The sequence below is a fragment of the Oncorhynchus keta genome, unplaced genomic scaffold (genome assembly GCF_023373465.1).
Source record: "Oncorhynchus keta strain PuntledgeMale-10-30-2019 unplaced genomic scaffold, Oket_V2 Un_contig_1006_pilon_pilon, whole genome shotgun sequence".
Taxonomy (NCBI): Eukaryota; Metazoa; Chordata; class Actinopteri; order Salmoniformes; family Salmonidae; genus Oncorhynchus; species Oncorhynchus keta.
Genome location: NW_026277003.1, coordinates 1 through 19,847, shown reverse-complemented (window position 1 = coordinate 19,847; position 19,847 = coordinate 1). Strand labels below are relative to the sequence as shown.

General features: G+C 46.5%; 1 protein-coding gene across 1 annotated transcript in view; it reads right to left on the bottom strand.

Annotated features, from left to right (window-relative positions):
• pcloa (piccolo presynaptic cytomatrix protein a) overlaps positions 1-16,978 on the bottom strand; it is a 78,930-nt gene extending 61,952 nt beyond the window's left edge. Inside the window, exons 1-4 of the mRNA XM_052500232.1 lie at positions 16,511-16,978; positions 12,990-14,028; positions 10,178-10,724; positions 9,688-10,052 (exon numbers count right to left, since the gene is read on the bottom strand). Of these exons, the coding sequence (XP_052356192.1) occupies positions 9,688-10,052; positions 10,178-10,724; positions 12,990-14,028; positions 16,511-16,719 (2,160 nt within the window). The 5' untranslated portion in view covers positions 16,720-16,978. The remainder of the gene's footprint in view (positions 1-9,687; positions 10,053-10,177; positions 10,725-12,989; positions 14,029-16,510) is intronic.
• Between the last annotated feature and the right edge of the window lie 2,869 nt (positions 16,979-19,847).

Below are 19,847 nucleotides of genomic sequence, written 5' to 3'. Positions count from 1 at the left end.
CAGGTGTACCCAGCTGACCACAGGTGTACCCAGCTGACCACAGGTTTACCCAGCTAACCACAGGTTTACCCAGCTAACCACAGGTGTACCCAGCTAACCACAGGTGTACCCAGCTGACCACAGGTGTACCCAGCTGACCACAGGTTTACCCAGCTAACCACAGGTTTACCCAGCTAACCACAGGTGTACCCAGCTGACCACAGGTGTACCCAGCTAACCACAGGTGTACCCAGCTGACCACAGGTGTACCCAGCTTACCACAGGTGTGCCCAGCTAACCACAGGTGTGCCCAGCTAACCACAGGTGTACCCAGCTGACCACAGGTGTACCCAGCTAACCACAGGTGTACCCAGCTAACCACAGGTGTACCCAGCTAACCACAGGTGTACCCAGCTAACCACAGGTGCCAGCTGACCACAAGTGTACCCAGCTGACCACAGGTGTACCCAGCTGACCACAGGTGTACCCAGCTGACCACATGTGCCCAGCTAACCACTGGTGTACCCAGCTGACCACAAGTGTACCCAGCTGACCACAGGTGTACCCAGCTTACCACATGTGCCCAGCTAACCACTGGTGTACCCAGCTGACCACAAGTGTACCCAGCTGACCACAGGTGTACCCAGCTAACCACAGGTGTACCCAGCTGACCACAGGTGTACTTAGCTGACCACAGGTGTACCCAGCTAACCACAGGTGTACCCAGCTAACCACAGGTGTACCCAGCTGACCACAGGTGTACCCAGCTGACCACAGGTGTACCCAGCTAACCACAGGTGTACCCAGCTGACCACAGGTGTACCCAGCTGACCACAGGTGTACCCAGCTGACCACAGGTGTACCCAGCTGACCACAGGTGTACAGCCATTCATTTATCCAGGATGAATAATGTCACATCGTATTGGTCCTGTAGACCTATTTGTAAACAAACACAATCTGCCTCAGATAAATACATATTTATCTTTGATATGATGGCCAGATAGAAAAGTCAAATGTTGGATCATGAACCTAAATGTTGGATTCAGCTTCCCCATGATGGTGATGGTCTCTACTATAAAGTCTAATAAAATATATTATATGACTATAGCATATTCATTGTCTCTGTATGTTGACACAAAGACATATCTGTGAGGTTGTCCACAGAGCAGGCTTTGGAAATGTCTTAGTCCAGTGAATGTTGTAGCTCATGTGTCATGGTTCCTCTCACTAGGTTATATAATATAATTCTGACAAGAGCCTTGGATGCTGTCTGATGTGAGCAACAAGGCAGCCTCCTACAGTAGTGTCTGCATCACAGCAGTCTCATACGTTACTGAGTGGACTGAGCAACAAGGCAGCCTCCTACAGTAGTGTCTGCATCACAGCAGTCTCATACGTTACTGAGTGGACTGAGCAACAAGGCAGCCTCCTACAGTAGTGTCTGCATCACAGCAGTCTCATACGTTACTGAGTGGACTGAGCAACAAGGCAGCCTCCTACAGTAGTGTCTGCATCGCAGCAGTCTCATACGTTACTGAGTGGACTGAGCAACAAGGCAGCCTCCTACAGTAGTGTCTGCATCGCAGCAGTCTCATACGTTACTGAGTGGACTGAGCAACAAGGCAGCCTCCTACAGTAGTGTCTGCATCACAGCAGTCTCATACGTTACTGAGTGGACTGAGCAACAAGGCAGCCTCCTACAGTAGTGTCTGCATCACAGCAGTCTCATACGTTACTGAGTGGACTGAGCAACAAGGCAGCCTCCTACAGTAGTGTCTGCATCACAGCAGTCTCATACGTTACTGAGTGGACTGAGCAACAAGGCAGCCTCCTACAGTAGTGTCTGCATCACAGCAGTCTCGGGGCGGCAGCGTAGCCTAGTGGTTAGAGCGTTGGACTAGTAACCCGAAGGTTGCGAGTTCAAACCCCCGAGCTGACAAGGTACAAATCTGTCGTTCTGCCCCTGAACAGGCAGTTAACCCACTGTTCCCAGGCCGTCATTGAAAATAAGAATATGTTCTTAACTGACTTGCCTGGTTAAATAAAGGTAAAAAAAAAAAAAAAAAAAAAAAAAAAAAAAACGTTACTGAGTGGACTATAAATATAATATAACAAAAATGATTTGAAATGAATAAACTGCATATTGTTATTCTAACACACCTGATTCATCTAGTCCACTAATCACCAAGCCATTGAGGTGTGTTAGTGCTGGGCTGGAACAAAAATGACAGGGAAGAGGTTTTAAAGTGTTGTGCTGGGCAGAAGCCATTTCAGAGACAGATTCAATGTATTTTATGCTTGGGGAGAGCAAGAGTAAATATTGTCAAACATTAGAGGCAGAACAGTAGAGGCAGAACAGTAGAGGCAGAACAGTAGAGCCAGAACAGTAGAGGTAGAACAGTAGAGGTAGAACAGTAGAGGCAGAACAGTAGAGGCAGAACAGTAGAGCCAGAACAGTAGAGGTAGAACAGTAGAGGTAGAACAGTAGAGCCAGAACAGTAGAGGCAGATCAGTAGAGCCAGAACAGTAGAGCCAGAACAATAGAGCCAGAACAGTAGAGGTAGAACAGTAGAGGCAGAACAGTAGAGGTAGAACAGTAGAGGCAGAACAGTAGAGGTAGAACAGTAGAGGCAGAACAGTAGAGGTAGAACAGTAGAGGCAGAACAGTAGAGGTAGAACAGTAGAGCCAGAACAGTAGAGGTAGAACAGTAGAGGCAGAACAGTAGAGGCAGAACAGTAGAGGCAGAACAGTAGAGCCAGAACAGTAGAGCCAGAACAGTAGAGGCAGAACAGTAGAGCCAGAACAGTAGAGGCAGAACAGTAGAGCCAGAACAGTAGAGCCAGAACAGTAGAGGCAGAACAGTAGAGGTAGAACAGTAGAGCCAGAACAGTAGAGCCAGAACAGTAGAGGCAGAACAGTAGAGGTAGAACAGTAGAGCCAGAACAGTAGAGCCAGAACAGTAGAGGCAGAACAGTAGAGACAGAACAATAGAGCCAGAACAGTAGAGGCAGAACAGTAGAGCCAGAACAGTAGAGCCAGAACAGTAGAGCCAGAACAGTAGAGGTAGAACAGTAGAGGTAGAACAGTAGAGCCAGAACAGTAGAGCCAGAACAGTAGAGCCAGAACAGCCAGAGATCCTTGACAACAACATCTAAACTACTAACATATTTGATTTGATCAGCTGATGGGTAGAAGAGAAATAAAAAGAGGGAAAAAGAGAGGGACAGAAAACAAAATGAAAGAGACAGTAAGAGAGAGAGAGGGACAGAAAACAAATGAAAGAGACAGTAAGAGAGAGAGGGACAGAAAACAAATGAAATAGACAGTAAGAGAGAGAGGGACAGAACATAAAATGAAAGAGACAGTAAGAGAGAAAGGGACAGAAAACAAATTGAAATAGACAGTAAGAGAGAGAGAGGGACAGAAAATAAAATGAAAGAGACAGTAAGAGAGAGAGGGACAGAAAACAAATGAAAGAGACAGTAAGAGAGAGAGGGACAGAAAATAAAATGAAAGAGACAGTAAGAGAGAGAGAGGGACAGAAAATAAAATGAAATAGACAGTAAGAGAGAGAGAGGGACAGAAAATAAAATGAAAGAGACAGTAAGAGAGAGAGAGGGACAGAGAGACAGAAGCTAGGTTCCCATCCATTTGTCAAAATATTTCCAAGCAAATATTCTAATATTCAGACAAAAAATGAATTATAATCCACTGGTCTAATGTAATTTGTTTGATCAACATTTAGGAAAGGTTCCCGACAATGCTCTGTTTCCATCGGGCCTGTTTTCAGGTTTTTATCTGATGTGTACAGTTCTTTACTCAAATAAACATGGAAACAGAGAAATGAACAGAGATAATAACAGGAGAGAGAGAGAGAGAGAGAGGCTCTTATTGAGGAAGGTTAAGGGACACCTCTTCTGACTGGGACAGGCTTCCTGATGCCCTTTAAATCCTTTTAGGAATCAGAGATTACTTTTTCTACAGCACACCTACACAGCAAGCAACACACACCACACACCAAACAAACACCAACACACAGATAAATTCTCCTTCAGACTCAATGTAATGCATGTACCAACCCCCACACATACACACAACCCCCTAAACACACACACACACACACACACACAAATTCACACAAACAAATACACACAAACAAATCCTCAGCTCAGAGCAAGTGTTGGGAGAGTGACAGAGGCAAGGCATGTCTGCTGACGAAGCAGAGAAAGGGGTGGATGAGTCAGTGTACTGAGGTAGGTAGACTGAGGCAGGAGCAGCCTCGTTCACATGGCCATCCAGCACCGTGCTCTGTCCTAGACCAATGACTCACATCATCTATCTATTCCTCTTCATCACAAAGAACTCAGGGCTCTATGTAGCTCTCCATCAATCAACAAGTTCAGTTTCATGAAGTATCCTTGAATGGATTGTATCAGATTAGATGCATGTCTGGTTGGGTTGAATTGAATTTCAGCTCAGTTAAAATCAGGTTTGGGATTGAAATTCAACATGTATAAATCAGGAAATTAGGACTTTTTCAATTAGTATGTTTTTCAGTGAACCTTTTCAATCCATGATCAGAATGTCCTATTCATTCTCGACTGAGTAAAGATGAATTTACATAGTCCCTGAAACATGGTGGTATTTCATCTCTGTCGGTTATACTCCGCACCTGGGTTGTGTTCATAATTGCACACTGTCACAAAGCGTTTTACATTGGAAATGAAAATCAGCATTTCTTATTGGACAAGTCCAGCTAGTCCCTCACTACTTCAGTCAGTTTTCTTCCGTTTGGTGCCTAATGAACACACCCCTGATTTTGAGCAAAACAAGTATATTGGTTCGTGTTAAGACACACTGGTCCAGAGACACCTAATCTTTGGCTCATTAGGCCGTCTAAGAACATAATCACCTAGGATGCTGATCTCCCCAACGTAATTACACATTTCCCTGTGCCTTGGACTTAATCTGAGGAATACACTGCTCCTCATTACTGCCAAAGATGGGTCAGTACGACAACACAGCGATACATACCAGTCTATGATATTGGTAGCATTTTATATTGAGTTGACCTGTGTAGTCCAGAGGCCGTAACCTGAGGGCCTTTGCTCCTCTAGGAGCTAAAATTAGTAGGTAAAGTAAGTGCCACCTGTGTAGTAATGAGGTAGTTACACTAGTGACAACCGTAGGGTACATAGTAGTATGTAGTAACTAGCTGTCTAAGCCAACACAAAGATACATGAGGATCTACCTCTATTTTAACTGTCCTTTGAAGTACTGTATGACATCACAGTGTATGTGTTTCTACATACAATAAACCTAAACGTAAATGATGAACTCCACGGGAAAATGGAGAGCCTTTTCAGTGACGTTGTTTCATAATGGAATGGCGGCCATCTTGTTGGGCGTGGTGGTGGAGTCATGGTTCTCACCGTGTGACAAGGAGTTAGACTGCCTAATCTCCCCGGAACACCTTAAATAGACCAGTAGCGTGATTACTAAGGGAACTGGCCACACGCTACACCGCTAAACACTAAACTACCTACTAGCATAGGGAAGCTAGCATGTGAAGCTACGCGTAACCCGCCATCGCGTGAGCTCAACTATACCTGCTTTCAACACGTTCACTGCTTTCACTCAAGGTTGAACAACTTACACTGTGAGTAGCTCCTAAGCCGAGCCAGACATGGTCGATAACAAAGACAATCTAGTCACAGTTCAACCAAACATGCTATTATAATTGAGAAACCAACGCTACCCATATTACACCCTATTGACCTGTCAACCAAAATATACAGCAGTTACACAGTAGACAAGCAAGTCGGCTACTGCTGTCACGCCTTGGTCATTGTATTTTGTGTTTTCGTTATATATTTGGTCAGGCCAGGGTGTGACATGGGTTTATGTTGTTGTATTTCGTATTGGGGTTTTGTATTATTGGGATTGCAGTTGAGTAGGGGTGTTGTATAGGCTGGGTTGCCTGAGGTGGTTCTCAATCAGAGTCAGGTGATTCTCGTTGTCTCTGATTGGGAACCGTATTTAGGTAGCCTGGGTTTCGCTTTGTATTTCGTGGGTGATTGTTCCTGTCTCTGTGTAGTGTTCACCAGATAGGCTGTAATAGGTTTCACGTTCCGTTTGTTGTTTTTGTATTTATGAGTTATTTCATGTATCGTTCCGTTTTCCTTCATTAAAGATCATGAGTAACAACCACGCTGCATTTCGGTCCGACTCTCTTTCGACAAACGAAGAACGCCGTTACAGAATCACCCACCACACACGGACCGAGCAGCGTGTTAACAGGCAGCGACAGCTTGAACAGCGAAGGGAGGACGTTATGGACAGCAGAGGCATGGAGTATACGACGTGGGAAGAAATCGACAGGTGGGCGGCCGACCCAGAGAGAGTGCCGGAGCCCGCCTGGGATTCGCTGGAGCAATGCGAAGATGGCTATAGGCGAATGGAGTCGAAAAGAAAAATACGGCGGCGCAGAGCGAAAACCGAAAGTAACCCCCAAATATTTATTGGGGGAGGGCTCAGAGAGAGAGTGGCTGAGTCAGGAGTCAGACCTGAGCCAACTCTCCCTGTTAATCGTGAGGAGCAGCGATATAGGGACTTCTGGTCTTGGGAGATGATATTAGACGGAAAAAGACCCTGGGCTCAGCCTGGAGAATATCGCCGTCCCAAGGAAGAAATAGAGGCGGCTAAAGCGGAGAGGCGCTGGTATGAGGAGGCAGCACGGCGACGCGGTTGGAAGCCCGAAAAGCAGCCCAAAAAAATAATTGGGGGGGGGGCTTAAAGGGAGTATGGCTATGCCAGGTAGGAGACCTGTGCAAACTCCCTGTGCTTACTGGTGGGCTATAGAGAGACCGGGCAGGCACCGTGTTATGCTATGGAGCGCACAGTGTTTCCAGTGCGGGTGCATAGCCCGGTGCGGCACATACCAGCCCTTCGTATTGGCCGGGCTAGAGTGGGAATCGAGCCAGGTAAGCTTGGGCAGGCTCCGTGCTCAAGAGCTCCAGTGCGCCTGCACGGTCCGGTCTATCCAGAGCCACCTCCACACACCAGTCCTCCGGTAGCAGCTCCCCGCAACAGGCTTCCTGTGCGTGTCCTGGATCCTGTAGCACCAGTTCCAGCACCACGCACCAGGCCTTCTGTGCGCCTCGCCTGTTCAGCACAGCCAGAGCCTTCCTTCCCTCCTGCGCTGTCGGAGTCTCCCGCCTCTCCAGCGCTGTCGGAGCCTTTCTCCTCTCCTGCGCTACCGGAGTCTCCTGTCTGTTCAGCGCTATCAGAGCCTTCCTTCCCTCCTGCGCTGTGCCGCCTGTTCAGCGCTATCAGAGCCTTCCTCCTCTACAGCGCTGCCGGAGCCTCCTGCCTGTTCGGAGCAGCCTGAGCTGTCAGTCTGCAGGGAGCTGTCAGTCTGCAAGGTGCTGTCAGTCTGCATGAAGCAGCCAGAGCTGTCAGTCTGCAAAGAGCTGCCAGTCTGCAGGGTGCTGTCAGCCTGCATGGAGCAGTCAGAGCTGTCAGTCTGCATGACGCAGCCAGAGCTGTCAGTCTGCAAGGAGCTGTCAGTCTGCAAGGAGCTGCCAGTCTGCAGGGTGCTGTCAGCCTGCATGAAGCAGTCAGAGCTGTCAGCCTGCATGGAGCAGTCAAAGCTGTCAGTCTGTTCGAAGCAGCCAGAGCTGTCAGTCTGCATGAAGCAGCCAGAGCTGTCAGTCTGCAAAGAGCTGTCAGTCTGCAAAGAGCTGCCAGTCTGCAAGGAGCTGTCAGTCTGCAAGGAGCTGTCAGCCTGCATGGAACAGCCAGAGCTGTCAGTCTGCAAGGAGCTGTCAGTCTGCATAGAGCAGCTAGATCCGCCAGTCAGCCATGATCTTCTAGATCTGCCAGTCAACCAGTCTCTTCCAGATCTGCCAGTCAACCAGTCTCTTCCAGATCTGCCAGTCAACCAGTCTCTTCCAGATCTGCCAGTCAACCAGTCTCTTCCAGATCTGCCAGTCAACCAGTCTCTTCCAGATCTGCTAGTCAACCAGAATCTTCCAGATCCGCCAGCCAGCCAGGACCTCCTGGAGCCTACTACCTGCCTGAGCTTCATCTCAGTACTGGGCTTTCTCTCAGTACTGGGCTTCCCCTCAGTTCCGGGCTGCCCCTCAGTCCCGGGCTGCCCCTCAGTCTCGAGCTGCCCCTCAGTCCCGAGCTGGCCCTCAGTCCCGAGCTGCCTCGGTCACGAGCTGCTCCTCAGTTCTGTGGGGTTCTGGGTGAGGACTATTAGGCCATGGTCGGCGGCGAGGGTGGATTATCCCAGGACGCAAAGGGGAGGAACTAGGACATTAATGGAGTGAGGTCCACGTCCCGAGCCGGAACCGCCACCATGGACAGACGCCCACCCGGACCCTCCCTATGGTTTTGAGGTGCGTCCGGGAGTCCGCACCTTAGGGGGGGCGGTTCTGTCACGCCTTGGTCATTGTATTTTGTGTTTTCATTATATATTTGGTCAGGCCAGGGTGTGACATGGGTTTATGTTGTTTTATTTCGTATTGGGGTTTTGTATTATTGGGATTGCGGTTGAGTAGGGGTGTTGTATAGGCTGGGCTGCCTGAGGCGGTTCTCAATCAGAGTCAGGTGATTCTCGTTGTCTCTGATTGGGAACCGTATTTAGGTAGCCGGGGTTTCACTGTGTATTTCGTGGGTGATTGATCCTGTCTCTGTGTAGTGTTCACCAGATAGGCTGTAATAGGTTTCACGTTCCGTTTGTTGTTTTTGTATTTATGAGTTATTTCATGTATCGTTCCGTTTTCCTTCATTAAAGACATGAGTAACCACCACGCTGCATTTCGGTCCGACTCTCTTTCGACAAACGAAGAACGCCGTTACAACTGCTGTATTTTCCCATCAGAATACTGTTTGACAGTGAGCTTTGATTCGCTGAACTGAATGAAATTCTGTGCAGTTCTTCCATTAATATAGTTTGATGACCCCATAAACCATCTGTTCTTGGGAACTGAATGTAAGTGATGTATGTTAATTCAGCGTCAATGGGACACGCCGGTAATAACACTCTATAACCTCCTAGGAAGATGAGAAATTAAATAGTATTTGGTCCCTATGACCACACACACACGCACGCACGCACGCACGCACGCACGCACGCACACACACACACACACACACACACACACACACACACACACACACACACACACACACCCCTCTCTTAGATTACAGAGTCAAGTGGCAGCCTTTTGAAGTGTAAATGTCGCTCAATAATGAGATGGCCATTTAAATGGCATTCATTTAGCCTTATTAACCTAGCCCCACAATGGCTTAGAGTTAGACTACAGGGCAGCTAGGAGGCTAGGGAAAGCTAAACGCATCAACCACAAACCACTCCCTCAAAGGTCAAACACGTGCAGCAGTCATGACCACCAAGACCGTGACCAACGTTCAGGTTCACTTACGGTAAGAGGGGTACCTTTAAACAGGGTGTCAATATTTGTGTCCTGATTACAATTGGAAGATATAGAAACCAAATTGACTGCAGACGTGGTTTTTATATAGCCAGTGAGTGACTGAACAACATGGAGTGTACAGAAGACGGTAGCCCTAACCCACTTACTGTAACAATGGAAACGGCTGAAATCCTTGTATGGTTTGTGTACCTTTCAGCAGAACTGTTTCTATTTTAGCAGTAGTGAAAGCTGTACTGGTCTTACCTCACCAAGATGAGGTGTGGGGTTGAAGCCACACAGGTTGCACACACTCTTCTTGCACTCAGTGCAGTTGCTGTAGTTAGGGGGGTCTGCTGATCCAACGTTCAGCTCCACCTTACACAGAGGGCAGTTTTCCTGGGCCCCCGATCCTGTGGCCGTAGTAAGCGGCTCCCCCGCTTTCAGAGGCTCCATGGAGGGATCTGCTTCTATGGACTTTTGGTCCTTCAGCAGGGAGACGGCACGTTTTGGGGCCTTCTTGGAGGCAGGTGGGGTGTCAGGGCTGTCTGAGTCGGGGGGGGACCCGGGAGCGGAGAAGGGAGAGTCCGGGGGAGAACCATGGGGAGACCCGGGGGCAGAGAAGGGGGAGTCTGGGGGAGAGCCGGCAGGAGAACCGGCAGGAGAATCGGCAGGAGAACCAGCTTTCTCATCCACAGAGTCCACAGAGTCCACAGAGTCGGTGGTCATGAGGTTAGTGGCCGAGCTCAAGATAGACGAGCCAAAGCCAAACATCTGGGAGGCAGCCGCCGGGGCTTGGCTGTCTCAGTAAAACCACCGAACCCACTGAACATCTTTCCCGTCACCGACTCTGCTGTTTTTTGGGTACCAGCAGCAGCTTTGGCCCGATCAGGTTTGGCTGATCCAGTGAACCCACCAAAGCCACTGAACATTGTTCCCGTGATGGACTCGGCCGCCTGGGAGGCAGCGGCTGGAGGCTTGGCCACATCGGTGAGCCCCCCTAGGCTGATGCCCCCCAGGCCCCCGAAGAAGCTGGACTCCTGTTTACCTTTGGCCGGTGAGGGCTGGGGGCTGCCTTTCGGGGAAGATGGGCCGGGGGATTTCTGTTTGGGCGTGGTTGGAGGGGTTAAGCCTCTGTCGGAGATGCTCTGCTGCTTAATCAGTAGATTGGGCTTCTTTCCATCTTTTCCAGGGTCTTTCCTTGAGGGTGAAGGAGGGGCAGAGCCCTTGCCCATCATAGGAGGGTCATCCATACCCCCCATAGCCCTCTGCATCTGGCAGTTGAGACACAGCCACTCTTTACCCTGAAAAGATACAAAACATGGTCAGACACACATACGACACACACATATACACACATGTACTGTATGGCCGGGACAGTACCAGTATCGCGATACTCATTAGTAACGGGGCAAGGAAACAAAACACAAAGCGGATTTAACTTCTTTAGGAAAACAGCCCAAATGTTGGAAACAAATACCATTATGTTGTCACCCAGAGTGACATTTATTTAATTTCCAAGTTATAGAACACAATATTTTACATACAGCAGGTTTTTAAAGGACCAAACAGTATGTTCTGCTTTGTATTTTTATATTTGCCATGAAAACAGGTACACACACACACACACACACACGCACACACACGCACACACACAATGACACGCACATACAAACATGTGCATGAGCACGCCACACACACACACACACACACACACACACACACACACACACACACACACACACACACACACACACACACACACACACACACACACACACACACACACACACACAATCCTTTCCTTTAAGTGAAACATCACAGTAATTCAGAGAAAAAAGCAACTTAATTAGTAAATTTCAATAACATGATTCTCTTTTCACACTGTAAATTGTTTTTCGCTCAGTTCATGAGGGATTTAAAAGCAAATTGAATGATTTATACTAATTACGTGTTGCAGTAACGGGAGCTGTATTTGCAGATCGTGGCAATTTGCAGAACCACCATTAAATGTACTATTTGACAAGGCTGCATTACAAATGGAATATTTCTCTAATTTGAGGCAAAAAAAATCATCATTACAAACCATTTTATTTGTTTAATTTGAGATGTTTATTGGTTGATTCATTCTTGGAATATAAGAAAAGTACTCTGATGAAAGTAGATGCATTTCATGGTTAGTGGAAACAACTGTATTGATGCATCTGTAACACGTTATAAATATATCATTAGATACAGTATTCATACTGATTTCCTACATGATATATACTGTATGTTTGTTCTAAAGATGGAGTTTCGTCACATATCCTGACAACTAGCTTAGCTACAGTGTAATGGTTTTGTTCACTACACAGGACATGGCCTTGGTTACCATTGTCTACAACAAGAAACCCTACAAAGGAGGACAATATTGACATGGTTATTATCAGTGTCTTCTTGCATAGAACAACACTCACATTTCCATTCCCTCTTTGTGATTACCATGCTCAATAATTCTACCCCCAGAAAAAGAGATGCAAAATATGACCACTTTGTGATTCTGCTGTTTTATTTGATAGCATGTGCAAAGATATTATTTTTTGAGAGGGGCACTGATGACCAAATCTTTGAATTCATTATTTGTATTGTATTTTCTGTATATCTATAATAAATACCTTATATGGATAAGTATCAGATCACCTGCCCCCCTCAGTTTCAACAGGCATCATGCCTCGGGGGTGCATGGCTCGTGTGGTTGGTTACTGAAACCTGACATTGGCCGGTGGTTGGAGGCTTCCTGTGCCCATGACATGAGTCACCTTGATAGCTTCCCCACTGTCCATATGGCCCCTCTGTTCCTCAAGCTGTGTGGCGTTAATATGAGGGGCATTTCCAGAGCTAGGCCTGACTGCATGGGCATTTCTGGAACGCTAAATGCTTAAAGGCTAATGCTAAAAAGGCTAATGCTGAAAAGGCTAATGCTTAAAGGCTAATGCTAAAAAGGCTAATGCTAAAAAGGCTAATGCTGAAAAGGCTCATGATAAAAAGGCTCATGCTAAAAATGCTAATGCTAAAAATGTCCATGCTTAAAAACTATCGCTCGGCTTCTTTAGATATGACAATTAACTGTTGGTTTTGATTGATTCGCCTTTTTTACGTATATTTTGTACTGTAATGGTGTACTGTGCTTCTCTTGTGAAATTGAAATGTCATTTAGACATGCTGGGTGAATTTTGTACTAATAAACAGAAACAGAAACCGAAAACTGAAACTAATTCAAGGCTGGTTGTTGTATCTATGCAACTACATTGGCAGTAGACATTTAATTGAATGAAGTGTCTGATACATCTGAGACAGAATGTGATGTGAAAAAACACCATATAATAGACCCTCAGTCAGCACAAACTACAGTACAAATACATTTTAAGGGTAAGCGAGAGAGAGAGAGAGAGAGGAACAGCGACAAAGGAAGTGTGGGAAAATGGAAATACGGTGGAGAGAGAGAGAAAGGGTAGTATAAATATATACCAGAGAACAGGAGAAAGAGAGAGAGGAAGAAAGCAAGCTAGAGAAAGAGGGCATTCTCTTACCTCCGAGTCTGGGGGGCTGAATCCACATAGGCTGCACACCTGGTTCTTACACATGGTACAGTTGCTGAAGTTGGGCGGCTCCTTGGAGCCCACGTTGAGCTGGGTACTTTTGCACAGCGGACACAGCCCACCTCCAGGTGGTTTACCAGGGCCTTGTGGACCAGGGGGACCCCCAGCTTTAGCTGGCCCGCCTGGCTGTGCACCGGGTCCAGGGGGTCCTTGCTGCCCAGGGGGCCCTTGACCGGGGCCAGGGGGTCTAGGTCCTTGCTGCCCAGGGGGGACTTGACCAGGTGGTCTGGGCCCTTGCTGCCCAGGGGGCCCTTGTCCGGAGACAGGGGGTCTGGGTCCTTGCTGGCCAGGGGGTCCTTGACCAGGTGGTCTGGGCCCTTGCTGCCCGGGGGGTCTGGGCCCTTGTCCGGGGCCAGGGGTTCTGGCCCCTTGCTGCCCAGGGGGTCCTTGACCAGTGGGTCTGGGCCCTTGCTGCCCAGGGGGTCTGGGCCCTTGTCCGGGGCCAGGGGTTCTGGGCCCTTGCTGCCCAAGGGGTCCTTGACCAGTGGGTCTGGGCCCTTGCTGCCCAGGGGGTCTGGGCCCTTGTCCGGGGCCAGGGGGTCTTGGCCCCCCCTGCTGGGGGCCCTTGCTGCCCGGCCCTGGGGGCCCACCTTGGGGCTTCTCTCCAGGCTTTTCTTCCTTGTCAAACAGGCCAAATGAGGGCATGTTGACCCCGGAGCCCATGGAGGTGACCTCGGAGGACATTGAGGACATTCCAGAGGACACCTGGGAGGTCATGGATGAGACAGCATTAAGCGGGTTGGCCCCACTCAGGAAGCTGGAGCCAAACATGCCTGTTTTCTTCTCTGGGTCCTTAGGCTCCTGCCTGAATCGGGACTCTAAGAGGCTGAGGGACGAGGGACTGCGGCCAGGAGCCGGCCTGCCAGTGGGGCCCTCTCCAAACGCGTCTACGGTGCGACTCTTGCTAAGCCGAACAGAGGGTCCAACCCTTGGCTGCTGGGGCCGCTGCTGAACATCGGCCTCCGAGGGCCTGAGAGAGAGAGTGTGAGAAAGAAACAAACAAACAAACAAAGAAGAGTCATTTGGTAGTACAAATGGAAATAGATGGTGTGTATACATTTCAATAGTCTGTGACTTCCTTTCATCCCCTCCTTTCCTTAATCTATACTGATGTGACAGAGCTGGATAGGTGAAAGCAAATTGCCATAGGCTTCCACCATGTTGTTGCATTTTCAGATCAGCGAAGAGGAAGGAGAGGAGACAAGGAGGGGAAGCTACTTTACACTATCAAATGGCTGATATTTGCCGGTTGCCAAACTTAGAGATGAGACTAATTAAACACTCATGATCACCATCGCCGCAGAAGAGCTCCTAAATACATCATTCAACACACATACAGACACATATGTATCCCAGATAAACAGATCTTCCAAAAAACCAAATCATTAAGAATGATAATTGTTATATGACAACTCATCACTCAAATTCTACAGACATCTCAACAATCTGGTATGATGTGTTGTAATAACATCCTACTTAACTACAAGGCCTACATGAGATGTGGCTCTTTGGGGGTATTGAGCAATACTGTAGGCTAAATGCTCAATGATGAAATGCACTTAAGCCTCTGCCCGACACAACAAGCTAACCTTTCACCCCAAAACCATTGGACATAGGCCTATCATCGGCATAGCGAGCACAAAGCAAGCATACTACCAGCCCTAGGCTAGTGCTGATGGGAAAGTGAATAGCTCTGAATGACATCTACAGTTGAGAGATCATGGAGATATAGGAGAGAGAGTGAGAGACAACTCAATGGGGTAAGATGAGATGGCCTTATTAGATCGAGCTGAGAGGCGGGATAGACAGCCGAGCCTACACTGCTGTCAGGTGCAACCCTGCTACTCATCAACTGAGATTGAACCTATCACATAGATGATAGATAGATCAATGCCGAGCACGAAATACGATCAAGCTGTTCAGGTTTGGAACAGTGAAGAGTCATTGTGAATTTGACCTGAAGGTAAAGCATGAATTGCTATTTGAGGCCAACAGACCATAAGCTAATTGGTGTTTAAAAGGAAAACTCCACCCAAAAACGATCTTTTGTTATTTGTTTCATTTGTCCATTTTGCTTGTCAGAAATCAAGTTATGTAACTTTCAAAATACAGAAATTATGCAAAACGCAGCATCATATGATGCAAAATACATCATATGTGGATGATTTCTGTACTTTGAAAGTTACATATCTTGAAAAAACTTGATTGCTGACAAGCAAAACATGTTGGCACTATGTCAACAATGGACTAATGAAACAAATACCAAAAGATCGTTTTTGGGTGGAGTTTTTCTTTACGTGTCAAAAACAGCCCGCCAGTTCTGCTATTGGCAACTGTTGGTTTCAGCACCATGGAAAGCAACTAGCTCACAGACAGACCGCTCATCCACTTGGCTAATGCGCTTCCTTCCACAAGATGTTCGATATCTTTCCATTTACAAAATGATATTCAAAACCCACTTTCAAGATGCAATAAGGGGAAATCAATGACTGTGATGGCATTTGCGATCGCTGTTCTATATATAGCCACATTAATATGTATGTATCCCCTCCCCCTATTCTGGCTTGGGTAATAATAACTGTTCTCACCAACAGAGCGAATTAGTGATAAGGAATTTGTGATAACGTGTATCGTGTGCCAATGTATATGTTCATGATATACTGGTGGGAATTGTTAGTCAATAGCGTCGGCCTGAATATCGACTCTTGACATATATTTGCAATAGAAGCTATGTAAATACGAGTAGGCTATGATATATAATTGACAACATTGGAATGGTGATATACAATGTTAGCACCGTGAGTGGAGAGGCTATTTGTTTGGGATGATAGCGTCCTTCGTGGGGAAAAATACAGTGGCTTGACAGAGTCATTTTTACCCAGGAGGCATCTCGATTCTTTACAAACCCTGGTGTCTTACCACAGATTTTACAGCGGCTATCCTTTGATAATGGCACAATTAAACGATTTACGCAGTAATTCGCATGCAAATAATTGTTACAAGAGATTATTTCAGTATCATACCATTTAGTGCATTCTAATATTTGATCTGATGCGGTATTGTGAACGAACTGACAAATTGTCCAGCATTTTACCAGATGCTTTAAATTCAGCGAATTATGCGAATTAACAATTTATGGTAAAAACAGCATTGGTCTTATGGCTATCAATGCTTCAAGACTATCTTTGTAAATGTCAATAACAATAACCACCTATCCCATTGTTGAATGGTATCATCTATCCCCATGGTAAATGTGAATGGGTGTGAACATGCATTCTCCTCTCCTGTGCATTCATAGTGATACACTGCTGACAAGCTGCAGTGCTCTGCCTAGTCAAAACACGGCACAAACACACGCCTTTCGTTCTCTTTCATGAATAGGCCCGTTAAATGACGGGGTACGGAGAGGAGTGGACATTTTAAAGTGCACAAAAATGCCAGTAAAATCCTGCCTTCGAGCGGGCGCGCCCCCGGGCTTGTTGGCTTGCGCCCTTGACATAGCCGCTGCGAGTTGCTTTCTGTCATCCTCGCTTAGTTGGCTCAGGTCCACCTGTGCCCCCGTGGAGGTCCGAATGAAGCCTCCTTTCCCGTCCGGTGCGAGCCCCTCCGGTAATCCAGCAAGCACCCCTTCGCCGCCTTCGAGGCTCGCTTCGTTCCCCATGATGGCCCCCTCCCGCCGCCCCCCGTTTCGATTTCGACGCGACGCTCTGCGTTTCTAGCTCCAAAGAACGTGGTGAAAAGCGGTGAAAACGAACCCCCTCGACTCTGCGTGCATCTCAAATTATTTCTCCATCTTTACATCGCCCTCTCCCTCGTTCTCTCAGTTCTGTGTTGATATCGCGCATCTCTTCTGTCGATGGACGACGGTTTTCCGTGCGGGTCTGTCTTCAGTTCTATCCTACTACACCACATCCTCTCCCTCTCTCCCTGCGCTCTCAAACGCGCATGTTCCGCTTCTGACAGGTGACAGAAGACTTCACTGAAGGAAAAAATGTAGGCTTTAAAGGGATCAACGTTAACCGTTAAACACATAACGTGTAGGCTACAGAAGAGCTCTTGTTAGTTCAAAGGGGCAAGTGTATTTCCCTTTACTCATTTGTAACCTTTACAACAATGACACGACCTAAGCTGCTGACTATTGATTTCTGTAATACATGACGTCCTAGTGACATTTTGGCTATTATGTAAATATCACGATGATCATGTAATCTCAAGGTAGGCCTACAATGAGTGGGTTCAAGTGTTTAGGCATCACACATCCAGATGTATACACACACACCCGCACACCTAAATGCCAGTGATATGCCATTATAGCATTGTAGTGCTCTGGGTCAAGTGTGCAGGTGTGCATGCTTTTGTTCCAGCCAAAACACCTCTTCAATATATTATCACGATTTTGATTGATTTAATTGAAACTACACCCCGCAAATCATGTAGTTCTCCACTACCAGACTGGGATCATACAACCTTGCATCCCACTGCTGGCTTGCTTCTGATACTAAGCAGAGTTGGTTCTGGTCGGTCCCTGGATGGGAGACCAGATGCTGCTGGAACTAGTGTTGGAGGGCCAGTAGGAGTCACCCTTTCCTCTGGTCTAAAAAAATATTAGATTGTGTAGGGTGCTGTCTTTTGGATGTGATGTTAAACAGGTATCCTGACACTTTGTGGTCACTACAGATCCCATGGCACTCTTTGGAATAGGGGTGTTAATCCTGGCATTTTTTTATTTTAGTTAACTAGGCAAGTCAGTTAAGAACAAATTCTTATTTACAATGACGGTCTAGTGGGTTAACTGCCTTGTTCAGGGGCAGAACGACAGATTTGTACCTTGTAAGCTCGGGGATTTGAACTTGTAACCTTTCGGTTACTAGTCCAACGCTCTAACCAATAGGCTACCCTTCCCAATCTGGCACTCACACCTAATCATCCCCAGTTTACAATTGGCTCATTCATCCCTTGTAACTATTCCCCAGCTTGTTGCTGAGAATGTGTTCTCAGTCAACTTACCTGGTTTAATAAAATAAAATAAACTATCAGAGTTGGTGAACATGGGGCTTGGATGAGACTTCATTTCCCAGAGTGCATCACTATGGCTGGATCTGTTTATCTGCACTGAACCTCAATTAGCTGCTTTTTCCTCATACTGTATCCTTGACACTATTCAATCAAATCCTATTACCAGGTCTTTGGGGTGTTCTGGTACAGTTTGGATTCATGTACCAAGCAGAATAATGTTTATAGTTTGGACATTCATGTAGCATGTAACATGTAGCATGTAGCTAATCCTGGAAAAATGGAAAGAGTTTTTTATTGAATAGGGCCCCTTGTGACTTGACTGATACACTAATACGCGTAAACAGTTTGGTATTTACTCCACGTAAACAGTTTGGAATTTACTCCATGTAAACAGTTTGGTATTTACTCCACGTAAACAGTTTGGTATTTACTCCACGTAAAGAGTTTGGTATTTACTTCACGTAAACAATTTGGTATTTACTCCATGTAAACAGTTTGGTATTTACTCCACGTAAACAGTTTGCTATTTACTCCACGTAAACAGTTTGGTATTTACTCCACGTAAACAGTTTGGTATTTACTCCACGTAAACAGTTTGCTATTTACTCCATGTAAACAGTTTGGTATTTACTCCACGTAAACAGTTTGGTATTTACTCCACGTAAACAGTTTGGTATTTACTCCACGTAAACAGTTTGGTATTTACTCCACGTAAACAGTTTGGTATTTACTCCACGTAAACAGTTTGGTATTTACTCCATGTAAACAGTTTGGTATTTACTCCACGTAAACAGTTTGGTATTTACTCCACGTAAACAGTTTGGTATTTACTCCACGTAAACAGTTTGGTATTTACTCCACGTAAACAGTTTGGTATTTACACTGAATTTATTAATCTACATATAATAATCATTAAGTGGGTGCTTACATTTGTCCTATTTCACACATGTACAAGCATGAATTGGATTATTATTTTTTGCATATCCCACTCCCCCTGAGACAGGAATCAGACATTATTGACAGCAACCCTAGAGCAAGTACGTTAAGTACATTGCTCAAGGGTACATCAGCAGAGTTTTTACCTAGTCTGCTTGGGGATTTGAACCAGCAACCTTTCAGTTACTGGCTCAACACTCCTAACCGCTAGGCTACCTGCCACCCAAACATGATGCCTAGTTTATGGGGAAAATATGTACCATTCTTTTAATTCGTAACAGATTTATACATAATATTCTCCAAAAACATCCACAAGATGAAAACTATTTGTAGCTCAAGCGGAGTTCCACACTCACTTCCTCCACACACAGTGATTCTAATTCTGTATTTTAAGCAGGCACACCCTCCAGATCACTTATGATATGATATTATAGAGCGTCCACTGTGCTTTCCTTCAGTGGAATGCGCTGTCATGTGACGGTCAGTGCTTATTCACAGTTTACAGAGCTCCAGGCTGGATGTGTCCTCTGTGTACCCAGCTTTAGGCTCTCCCTCCCTGGGTAACAGCGGAGGAGAGGTCCTAGGGTGGGGGAGTCATTGCGGTGAGCAATTTCTCTACAGATATCTTGTTATTGGCTGTGTTTCAATCCGAAAGATCCCTCGGCCTAAATTCATAGCCCTCATGGATAGAAACAACTGGGTAGGTGTAATCACTAGATCCATCTAGTTCCCACCATATTGCATTTCACCTATCAGACCTGTGAAGGGGAGTGAACGAGGTCAGAGGGGAGGGAACATCCTCTTGGAATAAAACACAGCAATTAACTTGTGTACTTG